The sequence below is a fragment of the Anser brachyrhynchus genome, assembly GCF_964034855.1.
Source record: "Anser brachyrhynchus genome assembly, chromosome: 3".
NCBI lineage: Eukaryota > Metazoa > Chordata > Aves > Anseriformes > Anatidae > Anser > Anser brachyrhynchus.
The window spans coordinates 67,810,010-67,829,749 of record NC_137696.1 but is presented as its reverse complement, the minus strand read 5'-3'; the positions used below and the strand labels follow the sequence as shown (position 1 = coordinate 67,829,749).

At 38.0% G+C, this 19,740-nt stretch overlaps 1 protein-coding gene across 4 annotated transcripts in view; it reads left to right on the top strand.

Moving 5' to 3' along the window:
• LAMA2 (laminin subunit alpha 2) overlaps nucleotides 1-19,740 on the top strand; it is a 380,279-nt gene that overhangs the window by 230,521 nt on the left and 130,018 nt on the right. For all 4 annotated transcript variants that reach the window (XM_080586775.1, XM_080586773.1, XM_080586776.1 and 1 more), the window contains exons 18-21: nucleotides 129-215; nucleotides 6,547-6,758; nucleotides 11,190-11,296; nucleotides 15,639-15,819. In XM_080586775.1, coding sequence (XP_080442901.1) covers nucleotides 129-215; nucleotides 6,547-6,758; nucleotides 11,190-11,296; nucleotides 15,639-15,819 — 587 coding nt within the window. The remainder of the gene's footprint in view (nucleotides 1-128; nucleotides 216-6,546; nucleotides 6,759-11,189; nucleotides 11,297-15,638; nucleotides 15,820-19,740) is intronic.

Sequence of the window (19,740 nt, the reverse complement as noted above, 5' to 3'; positions counted from 1 at the left end):
GAATCACTTTTCCTGGGCACTGTTTTGCAAATTAACGATCTCTGAAGTGGTACGAGAATTATGCTGCTGACAATCTTTTCTTTATGTTTCTTCCTTGTCCCTCTTCTTGCCCAATATCAACAATACAGCTTTAGCCCGACATGCCATTTTGACCGAAGCCGTGGATTAATATGCGATGAGTGCCCAGTTGGGTACATGGGACCACGCTGTGAAAGGTAAGTAAGCATGATGCTTTGAGTTGTAAGAGATCTGAAACAAAAGTGTTTATTACATGGAACAGTTGCTTTCTTTTTGCTGCCTCCTCTTCTTGTCCCCATTCCTGTCTTCTGAATCTCACTGAAGTAATTCCTGTTCATCTTCCTCTGACATTGCATCCGTGTATTTACATACTTCTATAGTTTTTATCCTTGTTTCCATCCTTTCCATGAAAAAAGTGATTGTTTTATTGCTTTATGGTAAAGTGCAAAGCTTCAAAGAAGCATTTGCTGAGAAGTATGAATCCTTTTCTAAAATTATTCTTCTAGCTGTTCTGTAAGCCTTTTGAGATTTTTATAATTATTTTGTCTTTTTTTGTCATTTGAATGATTAGAGTGTGGTGAATCAAGTATTCAATAAATTATTGTTGCCTCTTTTTGAAAAGTTAATATGCAACCAAAATACAATCCTGGTAATAAGTTATTTGTTGTTTTTAGTTATTTATAAAAGAATATTTTACATTTTTGTTGCTTTGGCTTCCTGTTGCAGCCTTTATTTAGCAAATGCAACAAGTTAGGTGTTAGGGACAACAAAGGACCTCTTTTTGTCAAATGCATAGAAAAGCTCAATATATATTTCATACACTTTCTTATTACCTATACAAAAAGGCAAATTAAAAAATATATATGTGTACATTCACGTGTAGTCTTCCTTTGGCTATGACAGTTCTGAGTGACATGTTAGTAGTGAGAAAGTTCTCTCCCTTGATAGCCCCATCCTCCTTCTTGTATCCTGTTATTCTGAAAGAATCACACACAGAATTTAAGTGAAACAGAATGAGAGTGGAAGTGCTAGTGCTAAGCTCCTGGGAACCCCCTTCCACAAGGAGGTGAGACTACATAGGCAAGAGATATTGTCACTGTCTGCATGCCCTTCCTTCCCTTCAGATTCCGTGTGGATAGAACAGCTTTAAAGAGCAGTTGGCATGCCAGGGGACCTGTGATAGTTGTTTGGAGGTCGTGATGAATCAGCACTGGTTTTGGCTCTGTGATCCTAGTCCCTTGTGACTCTGTGAATGACACCTTCTTAAGAGGGACCGGGGGAGCCAGATAACTGTCTAGCACCTGGCTAGATAGTTGTAGGGCATGAAAACACGGCATTTCTGTATCTTAGTGGGCTTCTGTCATTTGGCACTTCCACAAGCTGCTTGCAGCATTTTCCAACATAAACCCTAGAAAGGTAAGGCCTCCAAATGAAGACTTACAGTACTCAGGCTGAGATGGGGAAAAGTAGGAATGAACCAAAAGAAAGCCAACCAGGAAAGCAGAAACCTGGTCATATGCTGTGAATTACCCTCTAGTCCTGTCTTTCCAAATTACATTTACAACTACTTCCTTTTAAATCCCCTATTGTGCTATATCTGTCCTAAAGTGAGAGTGCAGGCTGTCACCTGTTTCCACCCATCATCACCGAGTCTGCTCCTGCTGAGTACTATTTCTGCCTGTCTTTTCCTGTCTGTCTTGGAAGTCATCACCCTTCTTTCAGCTAGTGGGCTGTGAAGTTAATGACGGCAGGAATAAATCACATCAAGAGCACTTTGGTGGCAGTTTGTCAATGCAGGGTCATTGACAGCTTCCATTAGCAACAAGTGCTATTTCTGAGTGGAGCACAGGCTGTAGATGTAATAGGAGAAAATCTGAATAAGTGGCAGGCTTCGATTTTTAGCCTGATTTCCTAAGGAAATCAGGCTAGTGTGATCTTTTTGTGCATGTCTGTCTGGTTGCCCACAGAAACATTTGAACTTGTAGGTCAATTTCAATCAAATTTGACAGAAGGGTAGGAGGTCTCAATGATAATAAATGTTCCTGAAAGTTTTGTGAGAAGAAGTGGCTGAATAGAGGTTAATAAATCAGGACATGTCATAGCTAAGGGAGAGAAAGAATACTGTGTGAACTCACACCTGATTAAACAGGAGAGAGAGGAAGAGTATTAAGTGTTCTGCTCATAAGAAAACTTTCACAGGGCAAGGAAAAAGCACTGCTGTAGCCTGAGGGATTGCTCACTGCTGAACAGCAACATCCTGCTGCAAATAATCAGCCCTTACTCTTGTAACCACGGGATATAAATACATTGGAAATTAAGCCATTAATTCCAATGCTCACAGAATTATTTTCTTTCAGTTGTAACAAGTTGCTTGGAAATGCCCACTGCTGTCAATAATAATGAACAAAAGAAAGAGTGCTGCCTTTTGCTATTAATAGTGATTGTATAATTGCTAAAAGTGTTTACATGGAATTCTTGTTCATTTTAGCAACTGCAAAGTGACAACTGATCTGAGCCACATGATTCTTTAACCGGACAGTCCTAAATTATCATGAAGTGCAAAGTGTCATATAAGTGAATATATGCATTACTGTACTTACTTTGCCTCCAAAATCATCCTTCTCTCCTTAGGGAGATAAGATATTATTATTATTCTTTTAACACTTGAGTTGTAAAATGTCAAAAAAATTGCTGCTTCTGTCACTTGGACTTCTCAGAAAAATGTTGCCAAAATTTCTCAAAGTTCTGAGGGGTCTGGCTCCTGACAGACTCCACAAAAATAATTGAAGATATAAACTGGGGGGGGGGGGGGGGGGGGGAGTGGTACCAGCTGTCTTTAAGTGTAGAGAAAGCCTATTTCTTACTTTTCCCCAAGAAATGAGATTTATGTTCTCATAAAAAGTGGGCTCACTGCCCACTTTCACAGTAGGTATGGGGTAGGATAGACAGTCTCCTAACTCTGTGCAGAAGGTGTATGAGTGTCAAAAATGTGATTTGAGCCCATCGTGTTTACAGGATTTTGCAGTGCATTTGCCAACTATGTAGCCTTGATACAAACAAGAATCCAGAGCTTTAGGGGAATGAAACAAAATGGGTGAATCTAACTTCTCCTTTAGTACTTCTTCATTTACGAATATGATTTGAGCAACCTTTTCCTCCTAGAAGGGCATATATAGTCTGTGTAACTGAAGTGGGAAGAATGAGTTGGTTTGCATCCTTCCTCCCCTCCCCACTGTTCCACAGATCTAGCACAAAGTGCTACCAGGCACAGTCTCTTGTGAGTCCCTTGGCTTCAATCTGGTGCTGCTTCCAGCTAATGCAATTTTTTCCCTAGTGCTAGAAGTACAAGCCAGTATTGCAGTGCTGATAGGAAAAAAAAATCAAACATTCAGGAGATTTTATAAACCAAATGTGTTGTGCAGGATTGTTTACAGGTTGCAAAGCTAGGCACTCTGACATTAGAAAGTGCAAGATATATTTGTGGGTGGTCATACAACAGTAACATCTGAGTTAAGATTTTTAACTGCACGTTCACATGCTATTTCTCTGCAGGGCTTTTCCCCAGTTTCATACAGAGGTTGGATGCACATAAGTTTCAAAGCAACTGTAAAGATAGTATTTCCAGACTTTCAAGTGTTTGTATTTGCAGCCTAAATTAACTCAGACTCAACTATGCTGTTTTTTTTTTTCCAAATAAACATAAAGAAATGTATACAATAAGCCTGTGCTTGTGTGCACATACATACCGCCACATGGTCTGCTGTGAAGAAAATTAACTCCATCCCATCCAGAACCAGTACGCATACATTCACATACATGTATATAGTAGCCCTGTATTTGGCACCAGTTATGCCAAATAAAAACAGTCACAGGACACATCTGCATTTGAGGCTGAAGGTGAACATGGAGAGGGAAAGAGAGAAAAATACAGAAACATTCTCGAATGTCTTTATTCCCTGTTTTTACTTCTATTTCTGTTTGGTTTTATTTTGCTTTGCTTTGTATTTTTCACCTCAGGAGTGTTCTGTTGTACTTTGTGATCATTTATAAGATAAGTGTTTCCTCTATTGCATAAATGTAATTTTCCATGCCACATAAATTTTTGTCTTTTCAATACGGACCTTCCCAAACATATAATGCTTTGAGTCTGGGCAGAGTAGCTGAAGTAGAAATGTCCTTAAGGGAAAAAAGGTGAAAATAGTGAAAGTGGATTTTTTAACCTTCACCTCCAGCTTCAGGAGAAGTGGGAGAAAAAGTGGATGAATTTACACATAGATATGTGCATACAGTGTTCTGTTAAAGTTTAACTGGTTTGCCCCTACTTTCAAGATCTGATCATCTTGAATCTGGATTCAAGAAATAAGTATGTGTTTAAATAGAATGTATGTGATGGCAGTGGGTTTTGCTAATTTTAATTAGCAAAGTCTAAACTGATGAGAAAAAAAAAAATAAAGTTATCAAGGTCCCCTGCTATTAATAGAGTGGAATGATTAGCAGTGCATTTCTCACAAACCCCTGGAGAATTTTTTCTGTGAACTACTTGGTAAGTTTCTGTGAATGCTATCAGTTACAGAAGTAACCCCTAAATGAAAGGGAAAGAGGAAAATGAATAGATATCAAGTGAAGTTAAATAGATTAGTAGTACCAAAAGATAAAGATTTCTGCCAGATTTGCAAACGGTGAGAAAGATCTCAGCAAAACATGGGTGAACTTTACACCTTATCTAACTTAAAATAACATTCTGCATCAATTATCCAGTTATTTTTAGGCTTTGCTAAATCATGGCTATTAATTGTTACATATATTGAGAGATTCACAGCCTTTGTAATTGAGATGTCATCTCTGGAAAAAAAAAGTCAAGTTGTCTTTGGCAAAAGTGAGTCTAAAATCAGTCTTTTATTATTGCTGAGATATTCTCCATCCAAGGAAGAAATATCTATCTCTTAGCTGGCAATACAAGGAGTGCAATATGTGGCTACATTCGTGACAGGTTCTGAAAATAAAATGCATGAATTATTCTAATGACAAGATTTTGATGTACTGTTGTTATGGGGAGGTAGTTGTGATAGATGGCTATGCCAAAGGAGTGAAGCACAGTGGGCTAGATTGTGAAAATTGTACTCATGTAATTGAGTGCTTATATGCACCCAAACCACTGGATTATTTGTATAACCTATTCATCTGTGGTCAGCATTTTGGATATTTTTAGAGAACAGAAAGAATCCTACCTTGAATAGCATCTTGCTACAAAAAAATGTTCAGCTAGATCTAGCTATAAATTCCTTACTAGTCTCTCAGCCATTTTTATAATTTTTGCTAATGATATTGAATAATATTTAATGAATGTTCAAGCTCTTTTTTGGGGGATCCAATTGGAAGTTTCATGAGATATTCTGGATGCAAGGAAAAGGATTAACTTGATAAGCATAAAGGGAAGAGAGTGAAAGCACTGTGGAGCTCTGTGTTTCCATTTTAGGATGCTACCCAAAATCCTTTCTCAACCGTACCACCCAGTACTATTACAAAGCAGAGGAGATATCTGTGTACATTAAAGCTGAGTTTGAACTTACTTAAAATAGTAGGAAACATTAATTTACATCATGTAGTTTATGTACTTTGTCGTCTTTACGCTAATTGAAGTTCATCTGAGATGAACATGAATAACTTCATTAGCTGGAACTGAGTATTTTTTCTTTTTCTTCACCATCTACAAGTTGCTCTTACTGTGAAGTGTGAGCAAATGTAATAGAAAGCGAAAGCAGACCAGAATATAAATAGGAAATAGGCTGTGAGATGAGTAGAAATTTGCTCTAAATACACACTCATGTTCAGTTAGATTCACTAACCTGTTTTATATGGTACTCACAGAAAATTGCTGGTAGGCAAGGTGGAAAAGAAGGTGATATTTCTAAATGTCTCTGTTAAAATATGAAAGGTATAGGACACACCATCATAGCTCCTATGATAATAACGAATCTTTTTGCTACCTGCCTATACAATTAGCAGTTGTAAAGTAATCCATTAATTAAATGACCATGCAGTAGATTAAGGGAAGGCTTAGGGGAGCATCTTGTCAGATAAATAATGTTATGTCTATATTATTTTCTAACCTATTTTCCTATACCAAATGAGTTTTTAAAGGGGAGGGAGAAAATCATTGAGTTTGCTGGTAAATGCATACAGAACATCTAGACATAATGTGCTGAAATACAAAGCCTATCTAACATGGACCTGAATTCCTCTAGAGCGCCAATAGACAGATTTCTTATTATGCTTTGTCTTGTCTTCAGTGTCAGTGACAAGATTTTTCTCCCACTGAAATCTAATTACTAGCAGAACTGGGAGGATTTCAGCTGGTACTGTATCTACAGTGTTGTTAAGAAGGAGAAGGAGGGAGAGAAAAAAGACACTTAAGAAATATTTGAAGGAAGATCAAATAATTTTTAGTGATTAGTGAGGCAACAAAATTAAATATTTCTAATGAGAGGATTACTTAACGGTCCTAACTTGTGATGTCTTTTACCTTAGGTGTGCAGAAGGCTATTTTGGACAGCCTCTAGTACCAGGGGGATCATGCCAACCATGCCAGTGTAATGACAACCTTGACTTCTCCGTTCCTGGCAGCTGTGACAGCTTGTCTGGTGCTTGCCTGATATGTAAGCCAGGTACAACAGGCCAATATTGTGAGAGGTGTGCTGATGGATATTTTGGCGATGCTCTTGATGCAAGGAACTGTCAACGTAAGTCATGAACTTTTACTGCTTCTGACAGAATTGATCTATTCTATATCTGTGTTCCTGAGAGGAAGAATGCACCTCTGTATGTGTGCACAGAAGAAATGATATGGTATACTTACACTTCTAATAATACTGCTTTACCTGCATCTGCATTTGGAAAGGGAGATTTCAAAATAAATAGAAGGAAGAACCTATTACAAAGCTTCCTGCTGTAGTTGAAGCAGTAATGAAGCAGACATGGAACAAACTTAGGAGAACGGAGCGCTGCATGGATGCAAAAGGTTATACTAAATGTCAAATCTACAAAAATAAATACAAATAAATAGAAATGCTCTAAGTCAGCGAAATCTCGTTAACTAGTGAGATTGGTGCTGAAAGGAGGGGGGAAAGATAGGAGGGAAGGGAGGAGGGAAGGATATTTCAGTTACTGTAGGGTCCAAATCTGGCAAAACTTGGGACTTCCTTCCCACCCGCATGACATCAGTAAGTGTTGGAAGCCGCTGGCTCTTACAGGACACGATTATCCCCTCTCCTGCAAGGTTGAGCCTACTAGGTCCTGTTGAATTTTCGAAGGTGCTGTGGAGAAGGATTCCTGGCACTGCAACAAGCTACCATTTCTCAGTGAAGTGGTACCATGTTGTTAAAGTATAAGCCCCGGTTCCAGAGTCAGCTTTCCACACTGTGATCACAAGAAATCATGGAGCACATGTAGGAGCAGGAGGTTTTGCTTCTGTAAGAGGCAGTATCTCCCACTGAGTCCTAGCTGGCAAAATTCAGAACACAGCTATTAAGCAGAACAAGTGCTTTTAGCTTAAAAACATCCACATATGTTTCCACCTCATTCTGAGGAATGGAATAAAACAGATTATAAGATCTCCTGAAAGAGCAGAGTATTTTATTTCACTGTCACTAGGATTTAATTCTCTTCTTTCATCGGAATAAATGCAGAGCCACTCTACTGAGTACAAAGGTTTAATATCAGGATAAAATTATGCCAGTAAAGATCAGTAATAAGCACTGTCTTATTGCTGTGTGTGTAGGAACACAGGGACTACTTCTTGCAGGGTATGTTGCAAGCACAGAAATCTGATCCACTGGCATCCATCTCCAAGATTTGCTCTACTAGTGGGTTGCAGTTTGATACTCAGAATACGAGGTAACATTGGACCACCTAAGACTAGATGGGAGCCACAGAGATGCAGAACATAGCCAGGTTTCTCAGCTAAAGCTAATAAGCACTGATATAGGTAAAATGGTAGACGGCCATGGATACACATGCCTGTGTAAATGCTTTCTGTAGCTACATAATACAGTGCTGGATAAAAGTTGGACAATCTCTGCACTAGTTAATAATTTATGACGAATGATGTCATATAAGTTAGGGTGTTAAGTGCGTAATGTGATTTAAAAAGCAGTGCATTTCAAAAATCATAGTTTCCAGTAGCTTGTCACCATTCCTGAGGCATCGACAGGGCTGTTACTTTGAACATTTCTACAGCAGCGGCAGCTGCATGGGAGAGATGTAATATGAGGAGAGTTCAGAAAGCATACAATTAAAAATAAAAAGTATTAAAAATAAATACATATTTAATGTAGAATTACAGGCTTTGCTTTTGTTGTTAGTATCACTGACAAAGAGAGCCCTATAATGTATTCATAGCCTTGTGCTCACAGTTACCTTGCATTCATCTACTCTCTGCCTTTCATGTGGGTTTTCTTTTTTTGCATATGATTTTCTTATTTCCTTTGCCGACTTTCATGAAGTTTGCCCTGCAGCTACAATATCAGAGGGACTGTGCCTTTACTTTGTTGTTTTCAATTTCATTCCTTATTAAAAAGCCAAATCCAAGAGTATTGCAAAGCATGAATTTTGCTCTCAAATTATTGTTTGAAATGTTCCTTGCTCTTTCTCAGTACAGTGCCATCGTCATGTGCATTAACCATTTCAAATGACAGTACAACTTTATATCACCATAGCATTTCTGAATTTCTTGGTGTATCTGTACAAAATAATAAATCTAAGAGCACGGAGAAAATGTCCTAGGCTTATTTGATTTGATTCTTGTAGGTTGTTTTTTTGGTGTGAAACAGCACAGTGTGCTGAAGCAAATAGCTAGAGGTTGTGCTGATGGTAGTAGAGCTAGGTGACATGAGATAAATTAAAGGAAATATCCAAGTGTGTTTATGTGCCAGTGCACAGGTACAACTATGGAGGGGAATAAGTGTGTAGGTTGATTATAAATACAGACTCATAAATATTTATACAAATCAAGAGAGAATAAGACGGGTCTTAACCAGTGTCATTTTGGGAGAGAGTAAGACAAATTTCTTTGTAATGTATTATAAGAATATATAACAATTATATTAAGAATATATGATATGTCATTTGGAGTAATATATAATATTAAACTCAGTTTATAAAAACAGTATTTTTTATTATTCTTGTGATTTCATATTCCTGATAAGTGAAAAGGTTCAAAATAGAAAGGCTTAGGTTTTTGAGGTCTGTATAAAAAGGTTGGTGAAATACTAGCTGTTAATTTGCATTGATAATTGTGTTTTTGTGTGTTTGGGCTTACACATCATCTTTCACTGTTGACCATTGTAATTAGGAAGAGACTCTAAATGTGTATATGTAATAGTCATTGCTGTGCACAGTTTGGATTATCAGTAGTTTTAAAACATAAATATTATGGTAGTTGGTAAGGAATAGGGCTGCATGCAGGATGAAAGAGGTGAACATCATTACCAGGCTGAGAAGAGAGCCCAAAATATTTCTATTTATTTCTTTTTAGTTTATTGTATGTTTATCTTTGTTATTATATTGTTGTTATGTGCTCTCAAAGATATGAGATATCTTTTTGCAAATATATGAGAAATAAGGTCGTGAACAGACTGGCAAGCCATAAAGTCACCTTCATTCAAAAGAAGTAGCTTGTGCAGAATACCTCAAAAGTGGGGGAAAAACCAGAAAAAAGATCCTTTCAAGTCACAGTATAGTAAGTCCAATGAAGTTATGAGGAATATCCTTTTGTAATAGTCTCTATATAGAAAAAAAACATAACTGCTTTGTCTCTAGTGGCACCTTGTGACATGCAAGTATGTGACCACCATGTGTTAACTATTGAGGCTCTCAAGTGTTTCTTAAAATGAAGTTGTCAGGTTAAGAAAAAGACCAACACATGTCAGGGCACTGCAAGAAGGGAAAATCTGGATTGCAGCCTGTTTCACAAAGTAGATTGGTAATAAATATAGGGATGTGGATTCATTCCCCTCTGGGGAAAAAAAGGACACACAGGAACTAGTTCCTGCTAATGGAATTGGTGCCTGTACAGTCAGAGTTGCTATGACACACGGTCGCATCCCTCCTTTCCATATTTTGAGTGCTGAAGGGATTTTTCTAATCTCTGCATGCCAAAAGAATTGTGTTCAAAGGGCATAAAGGGTGATAGAAGGCTTCCCAAATATTTCTCTTCTCCCAAAACTTGAGCATTTAGGAGCCAAAAGCAGTGTGTTTTTTTTTGTTTGTTTGTTTTGTTTCTTTATTTTTGTTTTGTTTTCTTTTCTTTTCCCCCTTAACAAACAGCAGTTCCTTCTCACTGCTGTTTTAAATCCTTAGACAAGTTCTGTGACAAGTTAGGCTGGTCAGTTGGGTTACATTTCCTCTGCAAGCTCTGATGCTGTTGCAGTGGCAGAGGTACTGGTCAGGTATCGGAGCAGGTAACGCTCAGTCTCTTTTTCAGCTGTACTCCAGGGTCCTGCCTGTGACAAAGAGCCCGGGGTTTGAGTGAGGATGTTACTGCTCCATAACCAGGCACCTGGAGGCAAACTTCTTCTCATTCCTTCTCTTCCTACCCAGCATGTGGACATGGGCTGAACTCCTGTGGAGCAGGACCAGCAGCCGATGCAGCAGTAACATTCCCATCTACCATAGCTAAATCCCATACAGACCCTGTGGAAGAGTCCATGCCCCTTTTTTCCTCAGTGCCACTGTGCCCACTGCAAGTTTTGGGACAGTGACCTGGCTGTCCTGAGACTGAGAGCACCCCTTGTTCCGCACCACCCCATTTGCCCTGAAATTTAGCGTGTAAAGGCAAAGTTGTTACTCTTCTGAAACCTTCTTACTTCTTCATTACACACTCAGTAATGTTCTCTAAACATCCTCTTTTGATCTGAGAGGTGCATAGAAAACAGGTTGTTTTATGAAGTCAAAGCAAAAATTCTCAGGGCAATAATTTAGAGCACAATTCCACGTTACTGTGAGTAGGTTTATTGTCACAGTATGGGAGTGAAGCCTTCCTGCTTTCCTCAGACCTGCTTTCTTGGGTTCCTCAGGGAGGCAAAAGCTGCACGGTAGACATTTGGCTATTAGTTAGCTTCAGTAGCATATGTGTTCCGGAAATACATTAACAGCTCCTCCTTATTTGTCTGTAGCCTGCCACTGCCACATCAATGGATCCATCTCGGAGATCTGTGACTCCAAGACAGGCCAGTGCAAGTGTAAAGCCAACGTGATCGGTCGCCGGTGTGACATGTGCAAGGTGAGTGATGAGGAGTGATGCTTTGTTTAAGTTTGCTTCCCTGCTTGACATAACCAAGTACGGTCTGGTTTTGGATTTCTTTTCTTTTTTGTTGATTTTCTTAAGGATAAGAACTGATAGGAATTGTTCTTATGTACAGAGAGAAAGATTAAAAAAAAAAAAAGTCTGTTTTTAAAACGTTTTTCAAAGCTTTTTTAGAACAAAACACAGAACAAAAGTAAATCTCCTTTTGTATGCTATGAATATATTTTAAGCCTCACTATACATATAAGTACATTTTTATGTATGGTATGTACATTTCATATTTTGAATGTTCGATATAAATAAATTAGTTAAAAGTATTGCAGCTCTGGGGAAAAATCTCTCCATGAAAAAAGTTGCAAAATATCTGATAGCATCTGGTATTCAAAAAAGCAGAAAGCTCGTTTACTCCTGCTGTGAATATTATGCTTTTACTTTTTTCTTTTTTTTCTCAGGGGTTCTTTTTGTATTGTCCAAATACTGCATATTTTTTGGTGAAAATGCCTTTTGCCTTGATGTTGTTTTGCTGTCACATAAATCACTGCAAAAAGAAAAATGTTTTTCATGAATTTTCACAGAGAGATTTCTTTAGGTTGCTAAGGAATATTTTATAAGTGGCTGTATGATTCTCTGTTTCGGTGTGAGGACTTATGGATTAGGCCTTGCCCTCAGAACACCCTACGCACATATTTATATGCATATTTAAAGCACATACATACATTTGTACATATACACAATATTGGTGTAAAAACCACAAGGATAATTTTCACCCTTTAAGCTGCATAATTTTTGACGTGGTTTGCCAGGGGAGAACATTCTCTTCTGGCATCTCTTTTGATACCAAATCATTGGTATCAATGGAATTTGCCACACATACTATAACGTACATATACAATATATCAAACTTGTTAATATAATATTGGCTGTTGCTTGGAATTAATCTTTGTTTACTATTGCCTTTATTCCTGTACTCTTTTATTTGGTGTAGTTTCATTGCCTGCACTTTCTAACAGTGTTTACTTTCCATTCTTTAAGCCCAGCTACTTCTGGGCCCCAGAAAAGCTGTTTTGTATGCCCTGTGGCTGCAGTGCGTTAGGATCCATGTCACTGCAGTGTGATATGTCAGGAAGATGTATCTGCAAATCAGGATTCATGGGCAAACGCTGTGAAATCAGCAGACAGGTGCCTAAATTGAAAGAAAATGCACGAAGCAGTCAGCAGATCCGAGTCCCCCCTCGCAGATGGGGCTTCAGCAGTGCCAGTGGGTGCCCACGGGGTGCTTACCGGCCTGCTACTCCGGTAATCAGAAACTGTGTGCATTGCATGGGCTGAGACCTCATATTTGCCTGTGGTGTGTGGGTTGTTTGTTTGTTTGTTTGTTTCTCCCTTTAAATAAATGTGCTACAATACATTAACTTATCAAGGAACACACAGGCACAGAAAACAGGCTGCTGTTCAGGGTACTTTCCCACATCCAGGGCTTGGCATAGTGCAAATAGCAATATAGGCCAAAGTCAAATACCAGAATGAGTCCAAAAGCAGCACGATCAACAATAGTATGCATAGAATGTATGGGTGATGTACATACATCAGTGAAATCAGTGGGATATTCATGGCCTTCAGTAGAGCAAAACTTCCTCCTCTAATGATTCAAGAACCAAAGTTACAAGTTCATGAGAAGAATCAGCCCCAGAGGCAAAGTGTTAAGATCTTGAAATATCAAACGTGACAAGTTTAAAGTTCTCACTTGTGAATATGGACAGTTTGAGATATTTTTTATTTTTAACCAGGCCAAGTTCACATTACTTGAATACAATTCCCAAAATAATAGAAGTATTCATTGTTTATCACTTATCATTATTGTTTATCACATACCAGTAAAGAAACTCTTTTACATCCTAACATGATGTAATTATGATACAACTGCTTCTAACTGAGCAGTTTTAAGTATGTGGTTTTTTTGTTTGTTTTTCCTTTTTCTCCCCTGCTACCAAAGACATCTTGTTTGAAAAATACCTGGCAGTGTTTTGTCTTCCTCAGTCAGGCTTCAGGATTCATGCCTTCTTTGCTTGTATGGATTCCTTTGGAGAATGTGAGCTTTTACCTATTTAACATAAATTACATAACTGTATTGCCCGCACAAATACTCAACATACACTGGTGCAGGGACACAATATAATACAATACTCAGAAAATGTATTGTGTTTCTTTGTTGTCATCCAGGATCTTATCCATTGTTCAGTAGATGTGATTCTCAAGAGTTTCTGTGTATAAACAAGCTTTGCTGAGGGCTCAACGTGGAGACTTATCTTGGGGGTCTGCATGACTGATCAAAATGTTTTTCACTGTGCAGAGCTCATCACAGAATACAACCCAGCATGCTAGTGATCTTTTCTTCCTTCATGCAGTGTGGAGTGCTAGTGTATTGGACTGTTTTTCTGTTTTTCACCCTTATAAACAGAATTTATTAGATCCTATCAAACTTTCTATTGAGAGCTGAGCTGCATGCTGTGCATTGTTTGCTTCACTGTATTAATCTGATTGTCTGTCCTGAGGTTTTTGCATATTCGCAGTTCTGAAATTTTCTTCATGTGTAGAAGAAATCTTTAGAGATAGTCTGTAGATTTAATTGAACATTGGAGTTTAATTACATGAATTCGAGTATTCCTTTCTCTCTGATACACTGTGTTTTGCCATGCCGAAGCATGTAATTGGCAAAACATTTCATTATAGAACTTGGAAATGAAGATCAGGGCTATTCCTCATTATGTGTATAATCAGGCATTTGCTTAGTTCCATATGAGTCTTCAGGCCAAATTCTGGCTGTATGTGGTATGTGTGGTCCTGTATTCTGATGCATGTTGGTCAATTCTCTATGGGAATGTGGAACCTCAATATTAATCTCAGAGCTCAGGTTTGAGAACTTTTATGTGGAAACCTGCTGAATTCTCTGGGATTTCACCTATACAGGAAATTACGTGTTCAACTGTGGAAGCAAATCCATGGAAAATGTAAGTCTGTACAGTGCAAACTTGAAAAAAATTGTACAGATCTAGACTAGGTAGAAACCAAACAGCACGTGTCTGGGTCACACAGTAGTACATGGTAAAGGTAATTATCTTCCATTTCAGTCCATTCATATTCATTAGCATTCATTTAATTTATTTTTTAATATCTCATTTTTAACATTTTACTTTCCTAGCAAACTTTCTGATAGATTTTTGCTATTGAATGTTTTAATATCAAATTCAGGTTAAGCTAGTAACAGGATTTAGATTTCAGTATTCTCTGAGAATCATCATACTTGTGAGAAAAAAAAAAAAAGTAGAAAACTAATCCCATTTCAAATCACACTAGCTCAAGACTGAATTCAAAAATAAATAAGTAAATATCAAGTACAGTGTGCTCTTAGGGGCCTCAGTAATAACCATACAGTCTGTAGGTTAGAAGCTTCATGAGGAAGTCCATACTGCAGTATATACATAAAGATGTCTTCCCTTCTTTACAAGTATACTTTTCTGCATTCCACTATTGGAGTTAACAGGGAAGTTTATTACTATAATTGATGACATCTGCTGTGGTTCTGAAGGAATTTTATAATACTGAATGCAAGAAAAAAAACAGTCAAAGAATGAAAATAGTAAGAAGAGAAAAAGAGGGTCATTATCCCAGTCTTACACTTACGCCAAAGAGAGTTTTTATCTCAAAAATAAGCAATTCCCATTACTTGCTTGTAATGCAAACAAATGCATTCTATCCACATTCTTCTGAAGTTATTCCTAAGAATTATTCAGAAGAAACACCCTCGAGTTACAGGATACTGTATATGGCCATTGCCTATGGTCAAAGGAGATAGAGAGTCTCTAAACAAGTAGAGTTTGGTTGAATCAATGTCAATTAATAGCTAAGAATTTGATTTCATTCTCTTAGAAATTAACTCTACCTAACATAATCTTACAAGCCAAACACCAATGTATGGCTCCATCATTTCATTTAGGTTAAGTGAAAAGTGTCTGAAAGCCAGTCTGAAGACCATACATAAACACCTTCTTGTTGAAATCATACTTAAGGAAACAGCCTCATAGGAGGTGTGTTGCCTATGGAACTTTCATTATAACATTAGGTAACATTCTGAAATTTTTATTCTTTTTCATCTGCGTAGGGCATATAGCGCCCTCACCCCCTGTTTTACTCCTATAATTCTATTTGTTAAGAATAGCATTTCAGTGTTCAAGAGGAAAAAATCACCCTGGTCTCCGTGCACCCTGAGCTTTTTCTCTTTTCTCCCATGTACTAATTGCTCTTCCTTTCTCGGTGGCAGCCTGAAACATTTGGCTTACAGTCTTCAAGGGGATGTGTTCCCTGCAACTGCAACTCATTTGGTTCCAAGTCCTTTGACTGCAATGGAGATGGGCAGTGTTATTGCCAGCCAGGAGTGACAGGAAAGAAGTGTGACCGCTGTGCTCATGGATTTTACAACTTCGAAGAAGGAGGCTGTACTCGTATGTAAATTCTTTTTGGCCAGTTGAAGATTTATTTATTTACTTATTTATTTTCTTACTAAGTTGACCGGTTTTGGATTACTTAACAAATTTCCTGGCAGGTAGGCGTTTTCATAAACAGCCTTGTAAATCAGTCAATTGGCAAGGAGTATGATTGGCAAAAAGAAAAAATCGAAGCTATTCCAGCTATTTTAAGGTCAGTTTATGGCTAATCTGTTATAGACACCTATGTCTAGAAGGAATAGGGGTGTCTTTTTCTCCAAGTACTTTCTGCCCAAAAAGTTCCTCTAATTTAGTTATGGCAAGGATATCATAGAAGGCTGATTAAGGTGCTTGCAAACCCATGTCAGGTTGAAGGGATGTGAATAGAGATCTTTTCCAACCTGACTGATTCTATGATTCTAGTTTTATCCCAAACTTTTTCACTGTCCTTACAAGGTTGATCCTTTTTTATTAAATTTCTGTACAGTAATATTTAGGGTATTGCTTACTTGTATACTTTTTGTGTACAACAAGATTTTCAGATAAAAACCTTTACTACGTCTATTGTGTAAGCACGGGAGAAGTGTGCTCTTCCAGATGCTGAAATTCTAGCATCAGACATTAAATATTTCCAGCCACTTCTTTACATTTGTGTTTGTTCTTTTGGAAATAAGGTCAAACACTGAAACAAACACTTTCTGTCCTTAAAGCAATACAGACTGCTAGATCAAAAAGAATCTAACCCCTAGGTCTCCTCACAGAGAAATACTTAATCTTTGCTGTATTTTTAATGTCTTATAGACTCGTTTAGGTCTGATCGCAGGAATTGTAGATATTTAGCTAGGGAAGTTGGCTGCTGGGATGACAGAGTGGTGGTGATGGCCCCACAATGCATTCCTTGCTGATGGCTGAGTGCTGACAAGCCAAGGACATCGCTGCTGTCATTCTTCAGGCCAAAGCAGTGGTGTTCTTTCCAGAACCAGTAATCACCACCCCCAGTACCCTAGTCCTCCTCGTTTTCCTTCAGGCAAGCAGCAGAAGCAGCAAGCCTAGCTCTCTGCCTTTTCTTACTACCTTTTTTAATGGAAGAAACTTCTAGGCCTTGAGACCAAAACTGTGCAGCAACATTCAATTTCAGCTGTAAAGCTGATAAACCTTGAGCCATGCTGGTTTACAGATCAGAACTAAAAACATTACTCTATGGTATTGTCTGCCATGAGAGGGAAGGGCTAAGAAAATGTTTACCATGTTGTAAAGTTCAACATGGTACCATGGAAAAGGGAAGGATTGGTTCACAGGCTCGCTGAGGCACTAAAAGAGCTTGAAATAAATTGCAAATGATATCTGCAGTCCTAAGCATCTTAGCACATAAATGGAGAGGGAGGAAAAAAAAAACCACACAACTATAGATGATCTTAATGATTACTCTCTTATTCTAATATTTCACAGTTTAAAAGCACATCACTATTGTGAAATATTACAGAATGTTAATTTCATACAGTTGGGGAAGGGAAATAAGAGGGCAATTAACAAGATCTCACATTAAGATTTTAACTGCTCGTTTAGCAAACATGAAAAGACCAAGTTTAAGGAACAGTGATGACATGGGAAAGTAGTGTAAATCCAAATAGTATTTTAAATAAAAATGTATCTGCCTGTGGTCATCAGGTATTCTAAATAACCTCAACAGCTAAATATGCTAAAGAAAATTAGATTTTTAGAAATTCCAAAGTAACTACAACAGATGGAGAGGAATTCTGTTTTCAAAATGCTGTTTGTTCCTCATTTATTTATAGTAGACCTTTTATGTATTCCTTCGAATGACAAAAAAAAAAAAGGAATTAAATTATGAATCACAGAGAAAATGAGAAATTTAATGAAAGTATAGCAAATCATGCTAAAAAGAAACTGCGCAAAAATGAATACTAGAGTGACAGTTAAGTATCGAATAAAATATTATACCTCTTTTATCTAGCTTTTATCCAAAAGAAATATAAGTTGATTTTTGTGCAATAAAAATCATAGTTTAAAACAAAACAAAAATTTTAAGAATCATCAGTTAGTGTTGACATTCTGGCAGTAAAGATACAAGATAAATTCCTATTTCACTGTTGCTTGCAGCAAATGTTTTGTATTTTTTTCCATATTATTTTCTTTTAATAGGATTAAAAAAAAAAAACCTATTGCTGTATCACCCCCGCCCCCCTCCACCCCCTTATACCTTTTGAACCAATTTTGGCTAAGAACTGAAAGTCCTTAGAAGTCACATCCAAAAGCCTCAGTCTCCCAATGAGAGATGTATTCCTGTAACATCTGCAAGCCACATTGTGTCAAAAGATTCTATGTAACATGTTTTCACATCTTGTTCTGGCAAGACTGAGGCAAAACTTTACATCTTCTTTGCATTAGTTACCTCATTTTGGAAACATTGGTGGGGAAAAATGAAGATCAGTTCTTTTCTGAAATATAGATGTATGGGCTCCATCTTTGCCCCTCTCTCATTATCTACCTTTACTTTAAAATAGAATAGAATAGTTCAGTTGGAAGGGATCTGCAAAGATCATCTGGCCTGACCACTCCAGGGCTAACCAAAAGTTAAAGCATGTTATTGAGGGCATTATCCAAATGTCTCTTGAACACTGACATCATGGGACAACACTGATGCATGGGGCATCAAACTATTTTGTACCATAAAAGCGATGAACACAAATGCAGACCTCTGCAGTGGAGCATTATATTCCGCTGTCCTGTAACCATACTAAGGGACAGATTAGTTCTCAGAGAGTGACAAGTTGCTTATGATGCTTTTGCTCTGATCTCAGAGGTAATGTTCAGGGTGGGTATGCAAATAAATATGCACCAGTTCTGCTCCTCAAAACAACTCGGTGTCTTGTGCTCCGTAACTAGTCACTTGTATACTTTGAATCTGCATTTGTCACCAATGAATTGTTCACTTAATAAATGCTTTAATATCAAAGGCCACTTTTGGAACCACTTCCAAACCCAAATTATTTTAATTGAATAAAATCTACAAAGAATTCCAGTTTCCTTTGAAGACATTGTTGTCCCCCTGACAGAGCTGTAGCACGTTCATGGTGCTTAGAAAAAGAATCCTTGATTTTATCATACATCCCACTGATTTATTTCTGCTTGTGTACAGCCTTTTCCTAACTGTGTACTTGAGTATGAAAGCTGTATTTAAATCTGTGAGGAACAGTTGTTACGCAGATGTGAGAGGCAGAGACCAGAGAATGTATAAACAGAGAGCATGAGGACAGGGCATGTGCTCATTATTCAGTTGTTTTCTGGTTACTGGGAGAAAGTACCCTGCCTATTTCCAGTGTTCCCGGTTCCATTTCACATTTTAATACGTTGCTCGCACAATCTGCCTCTTCCTCCAAATCCCTCTCTCACAAATTTGTTGCAGAATGAAAATGAATCAAGCTGAAGAGTTTCTCTAAGACCCAAATGATTAGGACAATCAGAACAGAACAAGTTTGGCTGCAATGAATCTTAATTCAGAGGTGCCCATGTACTGCAGGAAGTGTTGGTGGGAAGAGGATACAGAATGATGTAGTCCGAAAAAAGGAATAAGCTGCTAAAAAGAAACTGACACCACCTTTCTCCCCTATACGAAAAATCTGTTTGCAGCAGCAAAAATTTCAGGAAGTGGGCTCAGTGTGGTGCGAGAGGTGGCATAACGTGCAGGTTCCTTCTGCAGAGGGCCCAGAGGCAGTCAGGTTGCCTCTTGCACAAGACAGCATGGCCTGGAAATCACAGAATCACAGAATTCTAGGGGTTGGAAGGGACCTCAAGAGATCATTGGGTCCTACCAGCAGTGCTCAGGTGGCTATGTCACGGGAGTGCACAATGTCAGATGGGTCTGCAGTTCTGCAGTCAGGGCCTTTCTTTTTCATACACTGTTCTCTTTGTAGTTCC